At 36.1% G+C, this 22367-nt stretch overlaps 1 protein-coding gene across 1 annotated transcript in view; it reads left to right on the forward strand.

Moving 5' to 3' along the window:
- EPHA7 (EPH receptor A7) overlaps positions 1-10390 on the forward strand; it is a 162925-nt gene extending 152535 nt beyond the window's left edge. The window contains exon 17 of the mRNA XM_062572732.1: positions 10195-10390. Coding sequence (XP_062428716.1) covers positions 10195-10390 — 196 coding nt within the window. The remainder of the gene's footprint in view (positions 1-10194) is intronic.
- The last annotated feature ends 11977 nt before the right edge of the window (positions 10391-22367 follow it).

A 22367-nucleotide genomic window follows, 5' to 3' on the forward strand; every position in this document is an offset into this window, starting at 1 on the left:
AACCCTAAATACATGAGGCCATGCTTCACCTTTAGGATTTATTCAATATTCTGAAGCACAGAGGCCTCAAAGCATGTGTGGTGTCTTGTCTTTAGGCTCTCACACGTACAAGTGAGGTCCCTAATGTTATTTCTTCCTTATTTTTCCTTATTTGATTTAAGCCATCTTCTTTGAATAGTAAATGTATTTTACCATTCATCTATATACCTTGATTGCCTTAATGTTGCCACAGATGTGTACACATTTGAAGGTGGTAGAGTAGATTGGGAAAGCACAATCAATATCAATATTCCTGTCATATCTATCTAGCACATGCATGTAAAAGGGTTTGTAATTGGTGGAGCAGTAACGTATTGATGTCAGTTGCAGTTCCCTAAGTTCCAGGAGAAGATAGATGAGCCTGAGAAAAATGAAAGCTCCAGGGAAAGTTGATGTTCATGGGAGGAGCTGAAGAAAAAGTGGAGATGGAGAGAGAATTGTAGGCTGAATGATGAAACAAGGAAGTGGGCTCAGTTCTGACGTAGTTCTGTTGAACCTGGGAAGTGTGCAGAATTTCAGGCTATGAATGAGGTTGATCTTAAGAGTTTATCCATCCACAAGCATCTAAAAATGAGATGTCTAAGACAAGCAGGATGAATCCTCCTCTGGGAAAGTTTATCTTCATTGCCTGCAGAGGGATCCTGGATGATTAGCTTAAATTAGGCATCTAATGTTTAGCTAGTTAAAGTTAGGTGAGATGATTGCTACCCTATATGTCCTTGGCTGCTACAGAGTTTCCCCCTCAAGCTGTTTCATAGAAAGACAGCTCTTCCACTACCGGTATATCCTGGAATGTATTTGAACTGGGTTTTATCACAGGGATTTTTCTTTTCTTCAGAGATTTGTAATAGATCACCTAAATGCTCTTTGTATATGGGTATTAATTCTTAATAATTTTTGTGGTTGTTCTAAGGAAGACCTGCCTAGTAAATTACAGTTATTTAATATTTTAAATAATCTGAAATATTTGTTGACAAACTGCTTCAATCCAGAGGTTATGTGGTCAGATATGATAGCTGCTGTTCGCAAAACCATGTTTTTAAAGTTTTGTCATGTAAGAATCTCCAAGAGGCAAAGATGCTTAAATGTATCTAAAAACTGAATATTGCCCTTAATTTTTCCATCATAGAGCTGTGTCTGTATTATTCTCCATTTAAAAATGAGGTTTTCATAATTCTTTAGAGTCATCTGGCATCCACCAAGGAAGTCTGAAAAAATATTTTAAATTAAATTTGCTTTTCTCCACTAATAGTAATACATGGTAAATAGTTTCCACTGTTTTGAATGTTACAAGAACTGTTGCTTTTATGTGGGGGATGAAGGGGTTTGATTTGATTTTGTTGCTGGCATTTTTTTTTTACCTATATTGGTTAGTAGTGGAAATAAAAGTAATAATAATAATTTGTCCTTAACTTTCTAAATAATTCATATATAGCAATTCTGAGAATGAATTAATTTCTACAACTTTCAGTTGCTAACTGAAAGAAGATGTCTTTGTCACTCCAGCCATAACTGTAAGTGATGCAGAGACACACTGCCACAATGGCAGGTTCGTCTGGCATTCTTTTACCAAGTAATCAAATAAGGCAGCCCACTGGCTGTGTGTGAGGAGTGAAGGACAGCTAAGCCAAAAAAGGGTTGTTTCACCTTTTATAAATAACATATGTGACACTTTGCACCCAGGGCTTACTTCCCCAAAACCTGATATGCGGTTAGAAACTCATAGGCTCGTGACATCTTCAGTGTTTTTTTCTTTGATTTTGAGCAAATGTCATTTGAGGTGCTATGGAAGAGAACAGAACAGTTCCCAGACAAAATGTTAAGCCCAGCTTAAGAAAAGACGATGTAAATACTTGCCTAAAAGTAATTTTTTGGAAGCAGGTTGTTCAAGGATTTTCAGGCAGTTGAAGCTGTGGTTTGCTGAGCAACTACTGCAATAGAGTTTAAGTATGTGTAGGACCTCTTAGAATCATACTTCTAAGGAATTAACTGATACATAGAAGTAGTAGATTTTTTTTCTCCATTTACTTGGAGTGCACTTGCAGATAGATGATAGCTTTTAGATTCGAAAGACCACTCAAAAGGCTTATCTTCAAACTAATTTCTAGTAAAACAGAAAATCTGGGCAGCGGATGATATTTTTTGCACTGTTCCCTTAAGAGCAGTCAAACACAGCCAGCAATTACTTTTAAAAAAGGATCTTTATTATTTTCATCGTGCAGCCTTTCATTTACTTAGGAATAAGTCTGCTAATTGTATTTCCTGCAGAAACAAGGTTGGTGGAGGAGAGGGAAGATACAAAACGTTTGGAGAGGAAAAAAACACATACACACACACATACCAAAGAAAGAAAAAAACAAGCCAATAAATGAATTGTGAAACCCAAAATATGACTGAGTTCACCTATTTAGTAATACATTCTATATAGTGCTTTGAAAAATATATGCTTACTGAAGCATACAGCATAACAGATTAACCATAGGCATAAAATCTGCAATATTCTTACAAGTGAGTAGAGGCAGAATGCAAGCTGCGTTTGCTGGGAGGTTCCCCCCCCTACCTTATCCGGATTTGATTTTGCAAGATTTTTAAGTCAGGATAATAAACAAGCACTTTTTGTGTAAAGTTTGTGTAAAGGCTGAGGGACAAACTAGCGAGTGTGTAACACCCATGAAATTGTGAGTGCACCTTTAGGGCAGGTAAAGACTGTGCAATTTGAAAGTGAAAAGAGTCATCTGGAGTTTGGATGCTGTAGAGACTTTTTAGATTATTTGCAGTGAGATTATGAAAGGTTAAACATTGAAAAGGAAAACTTTCGTACCTGATGAAAAGTCAGAAAATGTCAGGGATTGGAAAAAGAGAGAGCTGAAGGCACCTAGAATTGGTGAGATTAAGTTGTAGGGCTCCACAAGGCATTCCAAAAGCTGGCACTGAATTTAAGGAATATTGAGATTTTTTTAAGTAAAGAGATATTGTTAATAAAATATACCTAATAATGTAATGTGGAGTGGTTTCAGTGCTCAGATTTTTCCTCAGGCCAGATTGGAATTTGTCAAAGAGACTAAATTGAGACAGATGGGAAAGCAACTGGTAATTCACAGCTTGTTCAAGCAGACTTGAAAGAGACAAGAAAGGAAAATTTTGCATTAAAAGCTTGAAAATAAAACAAGAACTATGATTATATTTACTCTCAGAGGATCCTTGAATAGTTTTCTTTAAATCTAGGGTAAAGATAACGGATTTTAGCACTGATATTATACTTATTGGGTGAAATTAATGACTAATTAAAATGACCAAGAAAGAATCACAAGCCAAAAAATAGTCGATGTTTTGATAGACTGAAAAAGATGAGATGCAACCATATGAAATTCATATAGCCAGCCGAATGAATCTTGGACAAAACAAGACATAATTCCTAGTGCCAGAGGAGCTAAATCAGGAACAGAAAATCTGTTAATCTGTGGGCCAAAGTTGCTGTATTTAATTCAACCAAATAACCAATTGTGGAACAGTGTTGCTAGTAATAATTAATGCTAATAATGAAAAATTACAGCTTAGAGTTCATCTAATGAATCATGATATGGTTAACACTGGGAAATACATGAAATGGTTAATCCATAGTTATACCCAAAGATTGATTAATCTATGCTAGTGATGTTAACCATTACAAAATTGAGCTATTTATTTCAGGTCTGTTATAAACTGGAGAAAATATAACCGCAAGTGCGTAACTAAAGCCACCTTCTTTTCTGCCAAAAAAGGGAAGGAATGAAAAGGTTGCTCAAGATCAATAGAAATTTTCTAGTTGTTTCCATAGAATTGCCATGAAATATATGGCCTTATCTCATACATTAAGGAATTAACCTCCTACTCCAGAGATGCAGCCCCACTAAGAAGGCAAATCAAGAGACTACTGTAGTCAAAGCCTGTTCATCCTTTTGCTTTACTAAGGCATTGACATTTTGCATGAAAGAGGCCAAATTGAGGAAGAAATAAAAAAATGTAGATATATTGATTCTTCACATTTCCTGTCTGTAGAGATGTTACTCAGGCATCTTCTTGATTATTATTGAATGTACTTTACTATCAACTTTCAGTGAAGGTGAAGGGCTACGTGTCCATCCTTAAGAGAGTTGCTGGAAAACATATTTCAATTTCCTTTTCTCAGGGACCATCCAGTCTACGCCAAGAATGCAAGATCTTTTCTTTTTTCTTTTTTTTTTTTTTTGATTTTACAAATAAGAAAGTCCAGCACTCTCAGATTACTTCTCTCTAGAGTGTTCTTTTAAGTCATAGTTGTAAATTAAATAGCTTCTCCCACCAAAGTTGCACATAGCAAATTGCATGAGAAGTCTGATTTGCTTAGAATGATCTTAGCAAAATCATTCAGCTACTTCTTGAAGGCCACCCAGAAATGACAAATTTAAAATGATGGTTAGGATTTTGTCAAGAAAGTGAAAGAGATGGATTTACCATCTTCATCATCCTCAGAGGTTTGGGTCTACAGCTTTCACATCCCCAGAAAATACTCTATCAAACTATTGTGCATTCTGGGTAGAAGATATCCTCAGTAACTCTCATTGAAAATAGACTATGAATGCAAAATGTATGAGTCGATAAGGTGAAGAAATGGAAAATTAATTTTGTAGAAGGTTAGACCAAGACTTCTCCGGATTCATGCATTTTTGGTGGTGATAGTAGTGATGTTTCCATGTGGGATCAGTGGAAGACTAAGATGGGTTCCAGAAGATGAAAGAGGAGAATGAGGTTGTTTGGGAAGAGACGGCTCACTGATCGGGGAAAAAGAGGCTGAGAAGAGAGAGAACCTGAGGGAGCAATAGGTGGTTTGGTGGCAATCTTTGTATTTCTCCTTTTCAGGACATTTGAGGTGAAAGACCCTCACCTTCAGCTCACTTCATCCCAGGTCTCACAAATCCTCCTGACTCTTTTGTTCAACTACCTTCTTAAGTTCTCCCTTACATTATACCACACTAAATATAACTATTGTCTTCTTCACTAGTAGCCAGTGTTTGCATTCCCATGGGCTGCTGGAAAGGAAGCAATACAAAGGGCCAAAAAAATATAGACTGCATGCCTACAGGAGGAAATTGGGCCAGCCTAATGAAAATTTATTATAGATAGTATTTCTGGTCTTCAGTACAGTGGATAAGAGTGCCTGTGGATTGCTCCTGTGGAAAGAAAGGCTTCACCTTACTAAATAACTTCCTTTTACACTCCAACTAATCTACCCCCAAGAGCGGAAAAGGAAAAGAAAAGAAAAAAAAGAAAAGAAAAGAAAAGAAAAGAGAAAAGAAAGAAGAAGAAGAAGAAGAAGAAGAAGGAGAGGAGAGAAGAGGAGAGGAGAAGAGAGGAGAGGAGAGGAGAGGAGAGGAGAGGAAAGGAAGAGGGAGAGGAGAGAAAAAGAAGACGAGTTGAGTTTCCAGGCACTTCTTTGTAATGCTCTTTCTAAGAGAAATATTTGTCTCAAGGCCTAAAAATAGATAAACTTGTGAAAAGCCAAATCCTCTTTGATTCTTCTTAATTGATGCCAAAAGTATCCCAGATATCCTGTGTGCTGCCTATTACAATGTTCAGACTTAAACTGTTTCTTTTCCCATCAAACTTCTTGCCTAACATGGAGGTGCTAATTCCTGACTTTTTGTGGTAGTTACTTGAGTAGCACAACACTAAAGTCCCGCTCCAGCTCTCCGTGTTTGTTTCCTTGTGCAGAGATGCCTCTGGCTTTTGAAGGATATTTCCCTCAGCATAAGAAGCGAAACAAATTTTGTAGTATTTTCTACTTCCTTTCTCCCCAGTAGACATGAGTCATTAACACCTAGCAGCACCTATGCTTTACCGGAGGATAAGTAGAAGAGGACAGTGAGGTAGAAACAATTAGTGCTACAGTGACATGAAATCCCACTAGGCAATTCACTGGGATTTCTGCGCGTGTGTAAGTGCTCTTTACCCTGCCTTGTCTTTCTCTTATTATTTGTTGCTGCTTGCTGAGTATTGCTGCTAAGCTTCTTCCAGCTCCCCTTTCGATGAAATAGCTGAACCACTCAGGCTTACAAATGAACTGACCAGCAGCACAGATGATATGAACTAATAGAGTATGTTTAAAATAATAATCAAAGTTACTAATTGGCAGAAAAATCTAAGTGTAGTGGAAGTTGAATAACATAAAGCAAAATATCTGGTGATGGGGTTTTTCCAAGATGGGAAAAGAAAGAGTTATCTTCTATGATTTTATACTCCCCATATTGAATGGGCAAAAGTCTTTTCTCATTCTTTTATTATAAATCTATGGCTTATAGATTTTGTGAGATGAATATAGCTGAATTAATGAAAATCACATGGAAACTAATGCAGTGTTGTCTGCTTCTGAATTATTTGCTGAAAAAATAAAATAAAAAGCTTTAGTTTATACTAAAATTAGATTTTTAGCTTGAAGATATTCCCTAGAATTACTGCCTACTTTCGGTATAGGGAAGTATCTTAATAATTATGCAAAAGTAGTAAAAAAATCTTTATAAAGTAAGTCTTCAAAGTAGTTAATACCATTTTTATACTTGTAAAATAGATAATAGGTTTGTGTGAAGCTGAATTTATCTTTTTTTTTTACATCAGATGTTGTCAAGTTATTTAAATTAAAAATCCTAGAAGAATGGATACTATATGTTTCATATCCCTTTTACAATTAGTTACAAGATATTTAAGGTTGAATTTCCAGATCTAAATTCACAATACTTCTCTTTAGATAACAAGAAAAAAATATCACAAATCTTAGCATACAGTTTTGCATCGGTATGTCTGACATTGGGCTGTCTCAGCATACTTTTGCTAAACAGAATGTTGTATTTGGTAGCACCTAGACTCTAAGTTCTATTTTATTGTTTCTATTTTCATATTTAAGGCTTTATTTTGTAATGGAAGTCCTTTCTAAAGAATTCAGTTAAGTCAGTGAGCACTCACATGCAGATGAATACCATGAAACAGAGCAGAAGCCATTTCCTGAAACTATGGAGACATCTCACAGAGGTGACGTCCAGCTGTTATTAAGCTCCCTCTCCCTCCTCATCTAGTGTAAATGCCAGAATAAAATATCAGAAAGTCTGGCTCCCCTCATAATTACTGACACCTGAATTATAGCTACACACAATTCAAGAGATACAGCTAACATAAATGCAACACCTATCCACCATCCTGCTTCCAGGAAGACTCATATTTTGTGATTTGATGAATGATCTACTCCTTTTCTGGAGATAGAGATGGAAAATGGATACATTTCCTGAATGAGGAAGGTGTGGTAAAAATAGGTCTGACCCATCATTTTGGGGCTATAGGAAAGTAGTACAGGATGGTCAACATGCCACTTCTAATCTCTATGTGGGAAAGGGAGAGAATCTGAAATTACATATGTATTAACAAATCCTTTGAGCAGGAGCCACTGCCTGGGAAAGGTTGATTAGGCTGGGCAGTATGCTCCCACTGGATTTTACATCCAAAACTCCTTCCTGCGCTTTACACCAATGCAATCTTTTCCCTTCCTGAGGCACTATTCCCTTGCCAAATATTGCCTGTTCCAACTCTAAAATTGATATTTAAGTCACTCATCTGGGAACAAGGAGCCTTATGTTCTAAGTAAAATGGAGTGTTTCCATGGAAGATATTAAGTGTTCTGTTGCATCCCAGAAGAGCAGATATTTTGGTCTGCAGGAACTTCACTGAGTTTGGGTTTCCCATATCATTTTGTAGTTGCTGAACTATTAGATAAAATGTGTATGATCTTTTTAACTCTTTCTTGTGTGTGCTTCCTGTTGAAAGGAAGGATTTAGGCATCTACTTTCAGAGAAGTCTTGAGGCTGTGAATTCCTGAAAACATTTCCCTAAGACACATCTATATTTTTGCTGGCGTGCAAAATAGCATACCCAGGACCCTATGCTTCTTAATTGTGTTGAATACACTTTCTCACTGGGTTTGCTTTCTGTGGAAGTAGGGTGTGGGTGGTAACTTGCATATGTGCTGGTTTTACCCCATTATTGATTAAGATATAGCTTTGACATTCATCAAAGTCTGGATAAGTGAGTACTAAATCCAGCTGTAGAACCATCTTAGCTAAGAACTGGAGAACTATTTTCACCCTAGCACTGCTTGTCAGCCACTCTCTCTGACTGGCCTTCAGTTTCTAGAGTTTCTGGTTTAGGTTTCTAATTCTTCCAAGAAAGACAGGGTACCAAATTCAGGATTGTGAATGACTTTGGGCAGCAAAGCAGCTAGAAATGAAACACTATGATAGTGACTATGGCTAAGTCATATAGATGTGAGAAAATTATAAAATTGATTTACTATTTGTCACTCAGGAATTCCAATATCCCAGCTGTTGCTGTTTCATACTTGTTAGTTCACACCCGGTCTCTGCTCATGAGAAACCAGTCCTCGGCAGTGAGAACCAGGTGCAGCCTAGATTAGAGCCATGCTGCCGTCGAGGGTATACCAATGCTGTTTCATGAATGTCTCTTGAGTTGTAGACCTTTGTTATGATGAAAAAGTATAGGCATAGCCAATATAATATATTTTACTTATCTTTGTGAGTAGGTATGAATCCAAGTGCTATTTGTGACTATCATTTGCCTTGGAATAAATTCACTTGTCAATCATTTTTTACTAATTCAAAGACTTGCTTGCCTTCAAGATAGTAAAAAAATAAAATAAAAATAGACTCAACCATCAGAGTCAAAATATGTCTTCCTTTTGGAAAGAATTTCTTCTCAGAGTTCTTTTTGCTGCATTCTTCTTTTCTCATGCATTCTTTTCATTGCTAGGGTTTCAAAGGGCAGGTGCAAAAAAAAAAAAAAAAAAAAAGTGAGATTTAGCTTAGTTAATACCTTCCCTTCATGTAGAATTAGTCCCTAATATACTACATAGAGTCAGAAAAAAACATTCTATCCCCTCATCAGATTGCTTCCTGTAGCTGTTTTTGATAAACCTCAGACATTATGGCTATTACTATTGTCAGATTCTCTTTTTGGCTTATCATAAAACATCTGCTCCCATTTTGTCCAGTTTGGTGATGGAGATGTATGGCATGTTACAATGTATTAATAATACTCTTTTCTTGAATGAGAATCTTCCTTTTGATTCATACTTTAAGTAATCTAATCTATGTGCCAGAGTGACAGTCTGTACTTTGGGATCAACTGTAAGAAGATTGGTTGTTGTGGAAGGGAGACATTCCTTTGCTGGTTTATTTTTCTTTAGTATTAGTGTTACATTGGCCTGTCTCAAAGTCTGTAATAAATTGCTTTTCTCTCAGGAATTTTCAAATAATTTAGTTAAGCAATTACTAACCATATGTATAATATTTTTTATTAAATCTTGGCCTAAATCCATTACTCCTAAAGCTACATATTTTTAGAGAATTCATGTGGCTAGCCTGTCACTGACTGTACAGTAAAATCCACAGTTTCTCTTTTCCTTTCTCTTTTTTTTCAGCTTTTGTGTGTTTTTCTTTCTTTTTTTTTTTTTTTTTTTTTTTTTTTCCTGGTAACATAAGTAACATAAACATAGTGTTGAGTGCCCTAATGTCATGTAATGTTTAAGACAAGCCAGTTCAACTATTTTATAAAATTCTTTAGTGATACTGAGAGCTTCTGATAATATCAGTTAGGCTAACGGAGATTCTACCTTATTAGTTACTGTGCTAGAATCTATGATGTGGATGTCTTTTTTCTAATTAAGTAGAATTTAATTTGAACTAACACACCCATTCCACCATTTTCTGCTTCTGTGTTTTAGAGAGTTATCTGCATCTTCTCCCAATCCTTAATTTAATACCTAAACACCCTTCTGAAAAACTGCTGCATCTCATTTATTTATTTCCTTTATTCCAAATATTGAAATTGTCGAGGATAACCCTGTGTTTCATTAAGATCCAGTGTGAAACACAACTATATTTCCTTCACGTTAGAAATGTTTGCTTGGGGATCTTTGGTTTTATTGATGTTTACCTAGCGAGTCAATGAGAAATTTTATCAAGTAGTGGTGTATACATGGCAATGACAATGATAGTGTAATTTGCCTCTATTACTTCCTGATATCAGGATTCTGCTGCACTGCCAATTTCATATCTGTTGTTATTATTTGTTTGACAGAACCAAAAACAAGCCAAGTGCTTTGCAAAAAAGAGAACAAGAAAAATCCCTTTCCAGAAGAGATGGCAGCCTGAATAGGAATGGCATAATGGCAGGAGACAAAGGAAGCAGAAAGGGGAAGCAGAACAAGAGTTATAACCATAAGATCATGAGATTGGTTTGGAGGCACAATGACCGCTATGAGGCATTTTTTTAAAGCACATAAGGACTGTAGTTGGGATTAGAGGATGGAAATGTAGAAAAGCAGCATGGAAAGGAATGGAGAAGAAGGGAGGAACAGACTGACAACAGGAGGAAGAGTAAACACAGGTGTATGGGAGAGGCCAGAACACACAGCTGACAAACAGGACTCTGACTAATGCCAAGAATGAAAGACCACATCGGAAAAGCAAGATGATTTCAGGAGGATGGCAAAGCAGGACGCGGTGATGCTGCTAGGGAGAGAAGAACCAGCAAAGCTGCCCTGGAAGCCTGCCCTGGAAGCTCCTCACTCTAACCTAACCCTGCTTCCCCATCTTCTTTCTAGCTCCCCTTTTATACACAAAATATGTAAAGGAGAGAGGAGAATATGCAAAGGAGAAGGAGAAGCAGCTAAATATTTCCAAAAGGCTTGATGGGGAAGAAGTTTAAGCTGGGATAATATAGACTTACTCCTACTGTTGCTGCTACTGGTAGCAACGGAGCAGAGAGCATCCTGCTAACCTTTCTCATGCAGACAAATCAATGAAGGTCTTTGCTGCTACTTACATATAGGCCTTGCTGAGAAATAGAATTTTAATATTCCAAATAATTCGGAACTTTTAAAAAGTTTATTTCATCCTAAATCAGAATGAAGTAGAAATCATTTACAGTGAAATGAAAATATGAAAGTAAAATATTGAGGCAGTTTCTTTTAAAGGTGAAAATAATCATTTCTATATTGCAAAAGAAGACAAGGGCTTTTTTGATCACTGAAAAAATACTGAAAAAATACATTTTATAACTTTCCATCAAAAGTTAAGATAAAATTGGGAATCATTTTAATTGTTCTGAACTAACATTTTCTAGAAAATTGTCCTTTTTTCTAGAAGGAAAATGGAAATTGGATTTTTTCACTAGAAAATTCATATTTTCAGACTGTCAGGCACTTTAAACTATCTTATTCTAAAATAAGAATTCTTCAGGAGTACGAAAGCTACAAAATGGCCAGTCTCATCTCTTCCTCACTTCCTTCTCCTCTGCTTCTGTGATCAGACATCTCTACTGATTGGGCTGCAAAGAGCAAAAACTAATTTCAATGTCTCCCTGAGAAAAGGCATATTGCCAACTTCTTTAAGAATTATTAACTAGATATGCTTACAGGAAGTCACTTTTTTGCAACAGACAATATCTCCATTTAAATCCTCATCACAGCTCTTCCATTTTTTCCAGGGAAAATTTATGAGAAAGCATCCTGGAAACTCTCAGATCTCTCTGTCTCCAGTGAAACTGCTTTTAGACATAATTATAGTGTGGAAAATATGTTGGTATGACAGTTGAGAGTCTAATTCTGGTGAGAGGGTATTTTATTACTTTGGCATATATAGATAGGTACTTTATGCATAGTGTTTCTGAGTGCAAAGTGTTGATGCTTAGGGTACTATAAGTACTCAGTGGTTCTATTTTTTCGTATAAGTTCTAGAGGGAACCACTGGATAAATTGTTCTCCTTCAGCGTAACAGAGCTTTGCATGAATCATTCATCCTGAATGTACACCAGAGCGATATCAAGTTGGTTGTTGTGACACCTTATGAATATGATGCCCATTTTTAGTGTCTTCTGGAAGCGGAATGATTTAAGCATTGTCTAGTGAAGACAAGGTCCTCATTTAAGACTGTCTTGGTGAATCTGGATAGGATTCAAATAATTCATCTAGGCAAGGAGGAAACAATTGAAAGTCATAGCTGAAATAGTACTGATGATCCTTAACTGGTTGGGTTTGTCTGTCACTGAAGATTTTGATAAATGGTGGCTTATTAGATTTTCAGATAGCAGAAGCTGCCAAATACACTTTTTATTGTCTGCAGTTTGAACTTGGCTTAAGCTAGTTAAGTTCTTGTCATCTCAGGGTACCATTTTAGCAATGAGGTTTAGAGGACTTACTCTTTCAATGTGGAGGTTTCAGCCACTGTAGAAAGTGCCAGGTACACAAGGAGGTAACACAGTGCCCAGTTCTTGAAGGCCCAGTGCTCAAAGGATGAGGTCAACTTCAGTAATTTTGTTGCACTGTTACTGAAGGAGAATATTAGAGTTAAACCATACAACCATTGTGTCAGTTTACAAAATCTACTCTGCTTAGATTCCTGTCTCTTACATTTAATTGAAGTTCAAAAGTTTATAACAGTCCCAGTGTCATTAAGAAAAAGAAAAGTGAAAAGCTGTCATAGTGTCTCCCTATCATATAGAATTTTTTACATATCATTTTTACACATTGGATAGAACCCCACTAATGATTACTTACCTAAACCTTGTTTTGCAATAATAGACTCAATATAAAGTAGTATCAAAACATAACGATCACTTCTCTGTATCATATTTAGCCAACCTCCTGCTGACTTCAGTAGCCCAGGGTTTCTGCTTAAATTTTCTCTCTGCTTCTGGCATGATAGCAGATGTGGAAAATGGGTGCATTTGTCGGCACTGAGAGTGGATACCACTATGTGGCATCTACTCTCCCTCTGCTACCCAAAAGCTGAGCAATTCAATTGAGAAAGGTGTCAGAATCTCTGAAAACTGCAGTTTGATCGACCAGCTGAGTTTGAACAGTGAACTGGAAGCATGAGTTAGGCAGGCATTTAGTACCCCCAACCTCAGTAGTGACACAGTGTTACAAGAAAATGGCTGAAAACAAAAGAGTAACACAAAGTAAAATAAAGTAAAATAAAAGTAAAGGAGAGCATGCTTAGTTTGCTTTTTTTTTTTTTTTCTTTTTTTCACTTTGCTTATACTTTAATAGCCTTTCCTTGCCTATTGTTGGCTATCAGCCTTTTAAAGACGATAGTTGGCAATGTGTAAAGGAAGACTACACGGACTCAAACCAAAAGTCCATCTACCCAGCGTATCTGGCAGGTGTCCTGGCCTCGCAGGGACATTGCCCTGTCGAATAACAATAGGTCTGATTAGGCCCCCTGTTCCCTGCTGATTAGGGACAGCTTCAACTGTTGATATCCAGAAACTGTCAGGGCCCTATGTCCCGTATGCCTTCCTAAATCAAGGGGCATAGAGCGTTTAATAGTCTGAAGTTGTCCTAGATCCTGTGAATTTACTTTCTCCTTCTGTCTCTCTTTCTTTCTCTCTCTTACCTTTCTATTTTCTGAAATGGAATGACCAGGGATGCATGAATTATTCAACATAAGAGTGTATGATGTATTTATACAGTGATATAGCGATACAGTGTATTTATACAGTAATAATATATATATATATAATATATGTTTTATATTTTTGTTTACAGTTTCTTTCTTAATCATCCAAATATACTATTTGACATTTTTACTTGATGCTTAGTACTTAACTTGATGTTTTCAAAGAGCTGTCTAAAATTAATTCCAGAATTCTTTATTCTCAAGCAATAGTAAATTCAAAGCCCCTGTCTGTGTGTATGTAGTTAGCTTATTTTTTCCCTTGTACATTTCTTTGTGCTTATCAGATTTCATCACCACTTTATTGCCAAAGGCATTCAAAATTGTGAAATCATTTTGCATTGCTTCACAATCAGCTTCTGATTTAATTTTTTAGAATCATTTTGTATCAGGTTTTCTCATCTGACAGTACTTAGCTGTCATATTTACCTTTACTATTAATAAAATTACCTTTGTTTAAGTCCCTTGTTTTAATTCATGCCTCAGAATCCAGGAAGTATTGCACATATCTAAGTGCCTAATTGGTATAATTCACTTTTGCAGTTTTCAGGATGGGGAAGGGAGGCCTTCAAGCTAATGTCACTTATGTTTAATAACTGAAATCTTTATTCAGACCTTCTTATTGTCCATCAGTTCTGACAGGCCAGTTATACAATCCCCAGAGTGAAAATGTGCCAAGGGCTAGATCCAGAAAGTATATTTAGGAATAGCCTTTAGCCTCCAAGATGTCCTGACTCCTCGTAGAAGCCATAATCCCAGACTAGGCACCTCTCTGTACATTAGAAGAGGACAACTGGGTGTTTAACAGTAGCATCTAATAATGCTGAGATACTGAACCGGGAATGATCTAAATGAGCTAGAGAAAAAGCCAGACAGGGAAAACAAAACAAGTGAATGGAGTAGTGATATAGGTGTATTTCTCAACATTGCCTTACTCATAGGACCATAGGGAGTTGTGAGGTGAGACCACCTCTCCTGTGGTAGCTGTGCCTCTTGGTTATGCCACTATTCTTTGCAGTGATCTCTAGCATCTAATGTGTGTGTTCAAACTGCCACGCTGAGGTGTCAATCCCTTTCTTTCTCTCTAGTCTAGGAAATACTGAACTTCCAGGATTAGGAGACAACCGGGTGGACTTTGAGGAAGCACATTGCCAGTGTGAGCACCCAAAGTTGTAGCTGACCACCTGTTTCCATTGCAGGTCTAAGCTAGGGTCTTTATTACAATACCAGTGAAGGCAGTGAGAATAATTTGAACCTTGGCTTTGCAAATCTGTTAAATTTGCTTGTGTAAAATGGAATCATTTCTGTTTAGCCCATATCTTAACTTCACTGAAAAGCCATCACAGTAAATCTCCAAAACCAATTCTCTGTCTACACGAGGATTATGCCAGGACCCATGCTATTGTACATGAATACTGACAGTATGTAATTCTAGGCAGGTGAGTAGACCCTGTGAGTTATTAGTATTCATAACATATGAGAAATCTTACACAGTGGGGGAAATAAGTGAGTGATGATTGACATTTATAATTTCCCAAGCTGAGTTGCATCCTGGATATTTAAGAGGAGGAATGAGGATCTTGTTTATTTTATTTATTTGTTTTTATAAACCTCTTTACTAGCCTATGTTAAAAAAATACAGAAACATATAGCACTGAGTATGTTTTTGTAGTTGCTAAAATAATTATTTCAAAAGTTATAGCTATACTTAACTGGCCAGTGACAAAAGAGAAATAGCTGTCAGATGAGATTTTTGATGTTGCTAGAGAAAATGTTATGAATTTCTGTCTGTTTCATTACAATGTAGATGTATGTAAACCTTATTCTGTATAATTCAGTAGAGCTTTGGAAACTAATAAGCCCAAAATTAAGAGAATCCACAGATCAGCCCATCATTAAACTGCTATACACCACTTTAGAAATGACTAAACTCTGCTGAGTATCTATATTAAGTGTGGACTAGTTACTACTTTCATAATTAATTTCTTACCTTATTAATTTATTAGACATGTATGTTGGCCTGGACTCTCCTCTGCTTCAGCATTTTCTTTTTCTTGTATAGCTGACATTAACCTTAGTGGCTTCTACTTTTCTGAAATAATGGATATTAATGGAGTAACAAAGGCAGGTAGCCATAAAATAAAAGGGAGTGAGCAACAATCTGAAATTAAAGGGAAATTCTTAATAAAGGTCAGGCTTTATTAAACTTACTTTCCTTATTAAACTTACTTTCCTGGTAAGTATTGGGCAAGCAAAGCCATTATTACATACAATGCCAAAATGGCCAAGAAAGTGGATTTTTATGCACTGATATCAAGTTACAGTGAGTCTGTGTCTAGGAAATCTAATATACCAAAATCAGGAAGTCATGACTCAGTGACACAAAAGAGAGGGCTGCTGTTTTAAACTCAACGAGACACTCCAAAGCGATAACTTAAAGCTGGCATATTTTTTGCCATTTCTGCTACTGTGATGGCACCAATCTTTCAGGAACACTCACTGCTAGTTCACAAGCCAAATCACCAGCTGTTTCCAGCTCTTTTCTTGGTATGTAGACTCAAAGACTTGGTGTCTGCGCTCTTTTTCAGTACATTCTCTAACCCTTCTTTTAGCTTTGCATAGACTTGTTCTTGCATCTCTTCATTGTGTCTTGGCCTCAGGTTTTATTTAAAATTTTGTATCTTTTTACTTACAATTTGGACATAAACTATAATTGCACTATTGAAAGATGGACTCAGTTAAATTTTGGGTTCTAATCCAAAATTTCCAAATTTAGGGTTCTAATCCAAAATCGCCAAATTTAGGAGGTGAAGAATGATGGATTCTTTAAATAAATAAATAAAAATTCTTCTCTCATTCCTCACAAGCAAAAATTTTCCCATAATATACTTTTGCACCAAGATTTCCAGAACTTTAGGCATTCATCTTAAAACAGTTCACAAGAATCTGACTTTTTTAAAGTATTCATTTCTAAAGCTCTGAAATGCATGAATTATCAGTTTATCACAAACTGAGGAAATAGAAAAAACAACTATTTAGAATAAAGTAATAGCCTGAGTCAGTGATTTTTCTTTAATTTTTTTTAACGTACACTCAACTGCTCTCTTATGAATGAATACATAGATATGCTTGTGATGTAACTCTCCACCTTCTTAAGGAGAAGGAGCAGTCTCTCCAAACTTTTTTATCAAAGCTCGAGTATTAAGGAAAGTAAATTGGGATAATTAGTTTGGAGACGTGTTCTAGTAAATACTAACTGTTAGTTACATGATTCTATGATTAATTAAATCTGAGCTGTGTAAAACTTTAAAAGAAGATGCAGTATTGTCCAACGTAATACTAATTGGCATAAAAATATTTCAAACTGTGTTGTAATCCACTGTTGAAATCACTATTCCCAGGAGAATAACATTATTTTAAAATCTGTATCTCAATAACTAGAGCTAGCAAAAATTTCTTTAGAAAATTTAGGGCCTGTAATTTTCTTATTATAAAATTTGATACTGTCAAGAATTTGCTGTGTAATCTTTATATTGAGTACATTTTTTTTCCTGAAATCTTCATACTATAGTGTTTTCTAACATCTGTTGAAAACTTACAATTCAAGCATAAGTTACAAAAATGGTAGGTGAGTCTCACAGCAAAAGAGAAGAGTGGACTGTTGTTGATGAGACAAGGTCTACTGCTAGTACAACATACTAACATCATCCCTCTTCACAAAATAAAAATGAGGGAATTGTCATACTAATTCATTCAATATAATATTCTATGTGTATGCTGCTCAATAACTGTACATCTATTTAAATGGCTGAATAGAAAAAAAGGAAGGAAAAAATGAGAAACTCATGACATCTTATCCTAATTATCACCAGAGCAGTGCATAAGTCTTTTTGTAGGTCTGGATCAAACTCTTGAAGAAAAATAAAAAGATGTTGCTAAAAGTTTACCAGAAATTTTATCCACATACACATAATGGATACAGGCATTCATGTGCAAATGTACCCACAGGCCAGTCAAAACATCTCATCCCCAGTAACTGGAGAAATTTTCAAGATTAAATAACTCTTTGAGCAAATTTTGCCTTTGCATAACATCAGAACTGAAAGTATATAGAAGCATTGGTATGGATGAAGATGTAACTTTCCAAATTCAGCAAAAAGGAGCACTCAGACATGTAACTTGAATTCTTGCTTGACTGTCTCTGTGTCCATCTTTGCTCTTATTTTCTGAATATCTTTAATTCACACATGCACGCACACACACACGTACATACACAAATGTTCACACACACCTCACACTTTTGGAGAAGATAAACAGAATCACTGACTAATTGCAAGATCAAGACCCCAAGAGACACAAATTTCAGACTTGGAGCAAAAATTGAAGATTATATATTAATATGCACCTTCATGTCATGAAATTGTTCTTCCTTCACCCTTGAAAACATAGAGCACTACATTCCCCACTGTCTCCCCTTTGGGCAGCCTTCCTATGCATTTTTATACTGAAATATTCCCAAAGGAAAGAAAAAAAAAGAGTGTGGAAGTTCTGAACTCACATTTTTCTTTTATCGTGATTGCCAATGGGAATGGATTTGGGAAGGAGAGTATAACCAGGATTAAATATATCTGATGCTATTAGGTGACAACAAATATAATGAAATCTCAAGGTCAACTTAAATTCTTACCTCTCCTTATCTCTCTGACACACAGTACTGTATCTCAATAGCTGCCACCAACAGCTACCATCAGAACTCTTGGCTAATTAGCAATCAGTCATGTCACTTGGTGTGACCTCCTCTGGTCTGACTACTGAACCTAAGTGCAACAACAAAAAAAGGAAACAGAAAACTAGAAATAGAAACAATGTGTTTACCTCCACCTATTTTCAGCAACTTTATATGCCTGCAATTCTAGTTTTCATTATATAACAGTAGTAGGGATGTATGGGCTTGAAGAGTTTGGAAATTATTCATTTAAAAATACTCTGTAGGACTAAGAGGTAAGACATTTAACTACCAGCCACATAGCCCCAACAAATTCTGAAAGATAAGATTTCATAGCAGTTCAACAGTAATAAGATAAAAGAAAAGGTTTCTTAATAAAATTCCTTTCTCAGCAGTAAGTATTTCAGCATAGAAAATATCCACCACAGTTGAATCAAACCATGCATTGCTGGGGCCTTTAACAGCAAAGTACATAAGCACCCTGATAATATAAGAACATGAATGTCCTATCAAAGTTAGTGTGATCACTCACATGTTTACAATTACGCAGAAATGTAGATCAGAAATGTGGATTTAAGGATGAGACATTTAAGATCAGCCTTTCATGATATTAAAAAAATATATACAAATATTTTTAAGAGATGACAAACAAATAAAAATGACTATCTGGCCATCTGACCGCTAGACTCAGGATAGCTTCAGACATGAAAATCCTGCACATTGAATGATCACTTTATTCCCAAACTAAACAGCTGTCTGAAATGGCAGTCGTAAAGTGCTAATCTCTGCTACCAATAAACAAAATAAATCATGGCAAAAAACTTGTTTACGTGCAGTAATCTCCAAAGGATTAGCATTTCAAGGGATCAGATTTCCTAAAACTCCTCTTTCCTGATAACAGCCTCCACTGCGAGATGATACACCAATAGGCATAAATTATCTAGAGCTGCAGATAAGCAGAGGCCATTTGGGGGTTCTGAGCGCAATATAAATAGATGCAAAACAGTAGGGGAACTGGTGCTCATCACAAACCTCAAAAGGATTAGCAGTTCAAGCTCTGATTTCCTTGCTGTTGTTAGCTGTGATTTATCATCAGACAGTGACTGAGAGTCTGTCTTATCTGTGATAATTTAATGGCTTAATGGCAGTCCCTTTATCTGGGGGTCATAATTAAGCTTGTTTGATCAGGTTCCTAACAAGCACCTCGCCTGTATTTTTAGCTATGCCTACTTTTTCTCTGGGCATAGGAGCATTTCTGCTAATTAGTATTAACAATATTATTGTTAACAATTACTGGTAATGATTACAATCTCATATAAGGTTAGCATTTATCTGGAGGAAAAATGCAAGCCAAAAAAAAGATGCAACACTTTTTGAATTTAAATACATTTACAGAAAATTTTAAGCTGCAGTGTCTCAGCGTGTCATGTCTTTGGCATGTCAGCTTCAAATCTAACTCGAATACAAAACTGAAAATGAAAAACTACTACATAAAATCACTTTCAATAGAATCACTTTCCCTGGTACAAAATTAATAGCAATTTGGAAGTAAAGATGATGGCTATTTTACAGTGCATTTACTGTCCCTCTCTATCATCCTACTAATGAGCTGTTTCTTCCACTGCCATGAAAATTTCCTTAACAAGGGGAGAACTTTAAGACCTTATTATGGCTGTTTAAGAACAGAGGCATCACCAATATGAATCCAGTGACAGTTTTCTGTTGACATCACTGAAAATATGAGCAAGTTTTGTCTGTTAGAATTTGAAATTTGAAAGGAAACTTCCTGAGATTTTAAATATTTTTAAAATCAAATATAGCTGATATTTTAAAATACAATACAGTACAGCAAGGAAGAAAATCAACAGCTAGATGAAAGGTGAGTTAAACCTGTCTTTTTTAAAGGCAGACTAACTAAAAAGAAAACAAGTTCAGCTTATCATATTACTTTCTGAATGGTTCATATCATTCTCTTAGCACTGACATATCTAGAAGGCAACAAGGAGAAGTGCATAGGTTAATTAATGGGAAATTTTTGGAGAAATATAATAACTGGTTATAGAAAGTCACCTGAAAAACTTTACCATAGACATATTCGGACATATGCGTGGGTATAACATGTGTGTATATATATGCATATGTATGCAAATATTTAAATGTACATTTCTATGTATGTGTATATATTATATATTTTATGTCTAAGCATGCATTTAGTCATGAATACGACTACATATTCACGGATTTATTGGAATTTGTGTTTAGAATAGGTCTTATTTTGCTTTTGACGAAAAAAGTAGTGAGACAGAGAATCTGTGTCTAGTCTAAATTAATCATCTAGGCACTATAATTGATGCAGAAAGACAAGGTTTATTAGAGGGCAATTCATTCCACTTATCTGAGTTGCCTGTTTTAGTACCGTATGCAGGCATTTCTCTCTCATGACTGCGGAGAAATCCCCGGTGATGTGACTAAGCTTTTGGATGAATGAAGGTTAGATGAGATGATTTCCACCCACATGACTGAAAGAAACATATAAATTCCCGAACCAGCAATATTTGCTTACGAAGAAGGTTACATTACTGCTATTTGCAACTGGAAGGGCCATCACATAAGAAATATCCAAAAATATATTTCCCAACTGCTATAGAACAAGGCTCACCCGGGATCCTTGAAACTAGTACCAAACTTTATTTCTGGGTATTAGCAAATATCCTACCATAATGACTAGATGATTAGACAGGCAAAGAAGCCCACAGGCATGAGCAAAGAAAAGGAAATCTGTTCATTCTCCTACCCTAGTAAAGTGATATCACGGCTTTCACTGAGCTCTACAAGCGGGTCAGGAGTGACTTGCGTTCAGCTGCTTGTGTCAGGCAAGCAGGGATTTGACTGTCAGTTTGCTAGCCAGCCAGTACAGCAGAGGACTTTGCTAGGAGTATTAGAGAAGGCAGCGTGAAACGAGCTTTGTTCCGTGCAAAGGCTTGATCCAGGTCTGGATGAAATCAGTGGAAATCATTTTGCTTACTTCCGTGGGATCGAAGTCAAGGTGTCAGCTATATTCCAGCAGCAGCTGGTCGTTGCCAGGGAAGATGAAATTTTACTGAGATATGAAACAGCAAAATGTGTGAAAGATTGAAATGACAAGGTGCAAGGGAGCTCGCAATACAGCATAGTGAAATCCTTACCCAGTATCTCTGACTAAAGCTATCGGCACTTGGGTGCTGAGCTGATGCTGGGAGGCCTCGATGAGATAACCCTGCACAATCACCAAGACGTCTGCTTTACGCATCTAACCTCTCAGATAACTTTCCAAAACTAACAAGACGGAAACATTTTTTGATGAATACTATTTTCCCTGTTGTCAGTGTGTGACAAGCTTAGTTTATTTTTTTCCACCACTGGAACAAATTGTTAAGGATACATAAAACAGAAATCTTTGCCCAGCTCACAGTGAGAACAGAGACAGCACCGTGCAGTCACCACTGTGCTATGTTGTTAGCTGTTCACCAACTAGTGCCAGATATAATATAGTCAAATAAGTCTCCAGAAACAAAAACATCATAAAGCTCGTGAAATGCTGTCCTGCATTTGTTTTGAGTTCACCAAGGGTTTCACTGGGATTTGCTGTTGTCAGTATAGAAAACAATAAATATCTAAAACCTTATCTCATTGTTTTAGTTTTATCCTTTGCTTGCAGAACGAATACTCTTTCTGAAAAGAAATCATAACTATTACAAAACAACTGTTCAATTATCTGAAAATTGAAATAAGTCATCAGTTGAAATAAAGCAGCACATTGGTGTCTATCTCTGGGTTCATGGTCAGAACTACAGCTGGGTTAAACTTGTTATTTTGATTTTGTGTAGTTTGGCATTAAAAATGTCATTATTTTGTAAAATTTATGTTCTATTGTTCTTACTATAGTTTTAGTCTCAATAACATGATTTTATTATTTATATATGTGCATATATAAGTATAAATATATTTTTACACACACATTCACAGATGTGGATATATAGAAACATCAATTCTCACGTTTAAGGTACAAGCAATTTTCAAGGATCTGT

The sequence above is a fragment of the Rhea pennata genome, chromosome 3 (genome assembly GCF_028389875.1).
Source record: "Rhea pennata isolate bPtePen1 chromosome 3, bPtePen1.pri, whole genome shotgun sequence".
Taxonomy (NCBI): domain Eukaryota; kingdom Metazoa; phylum Chordata; class Aves; order Rheiformes; family Rheidae; genus Rhea; species Rhea pennata.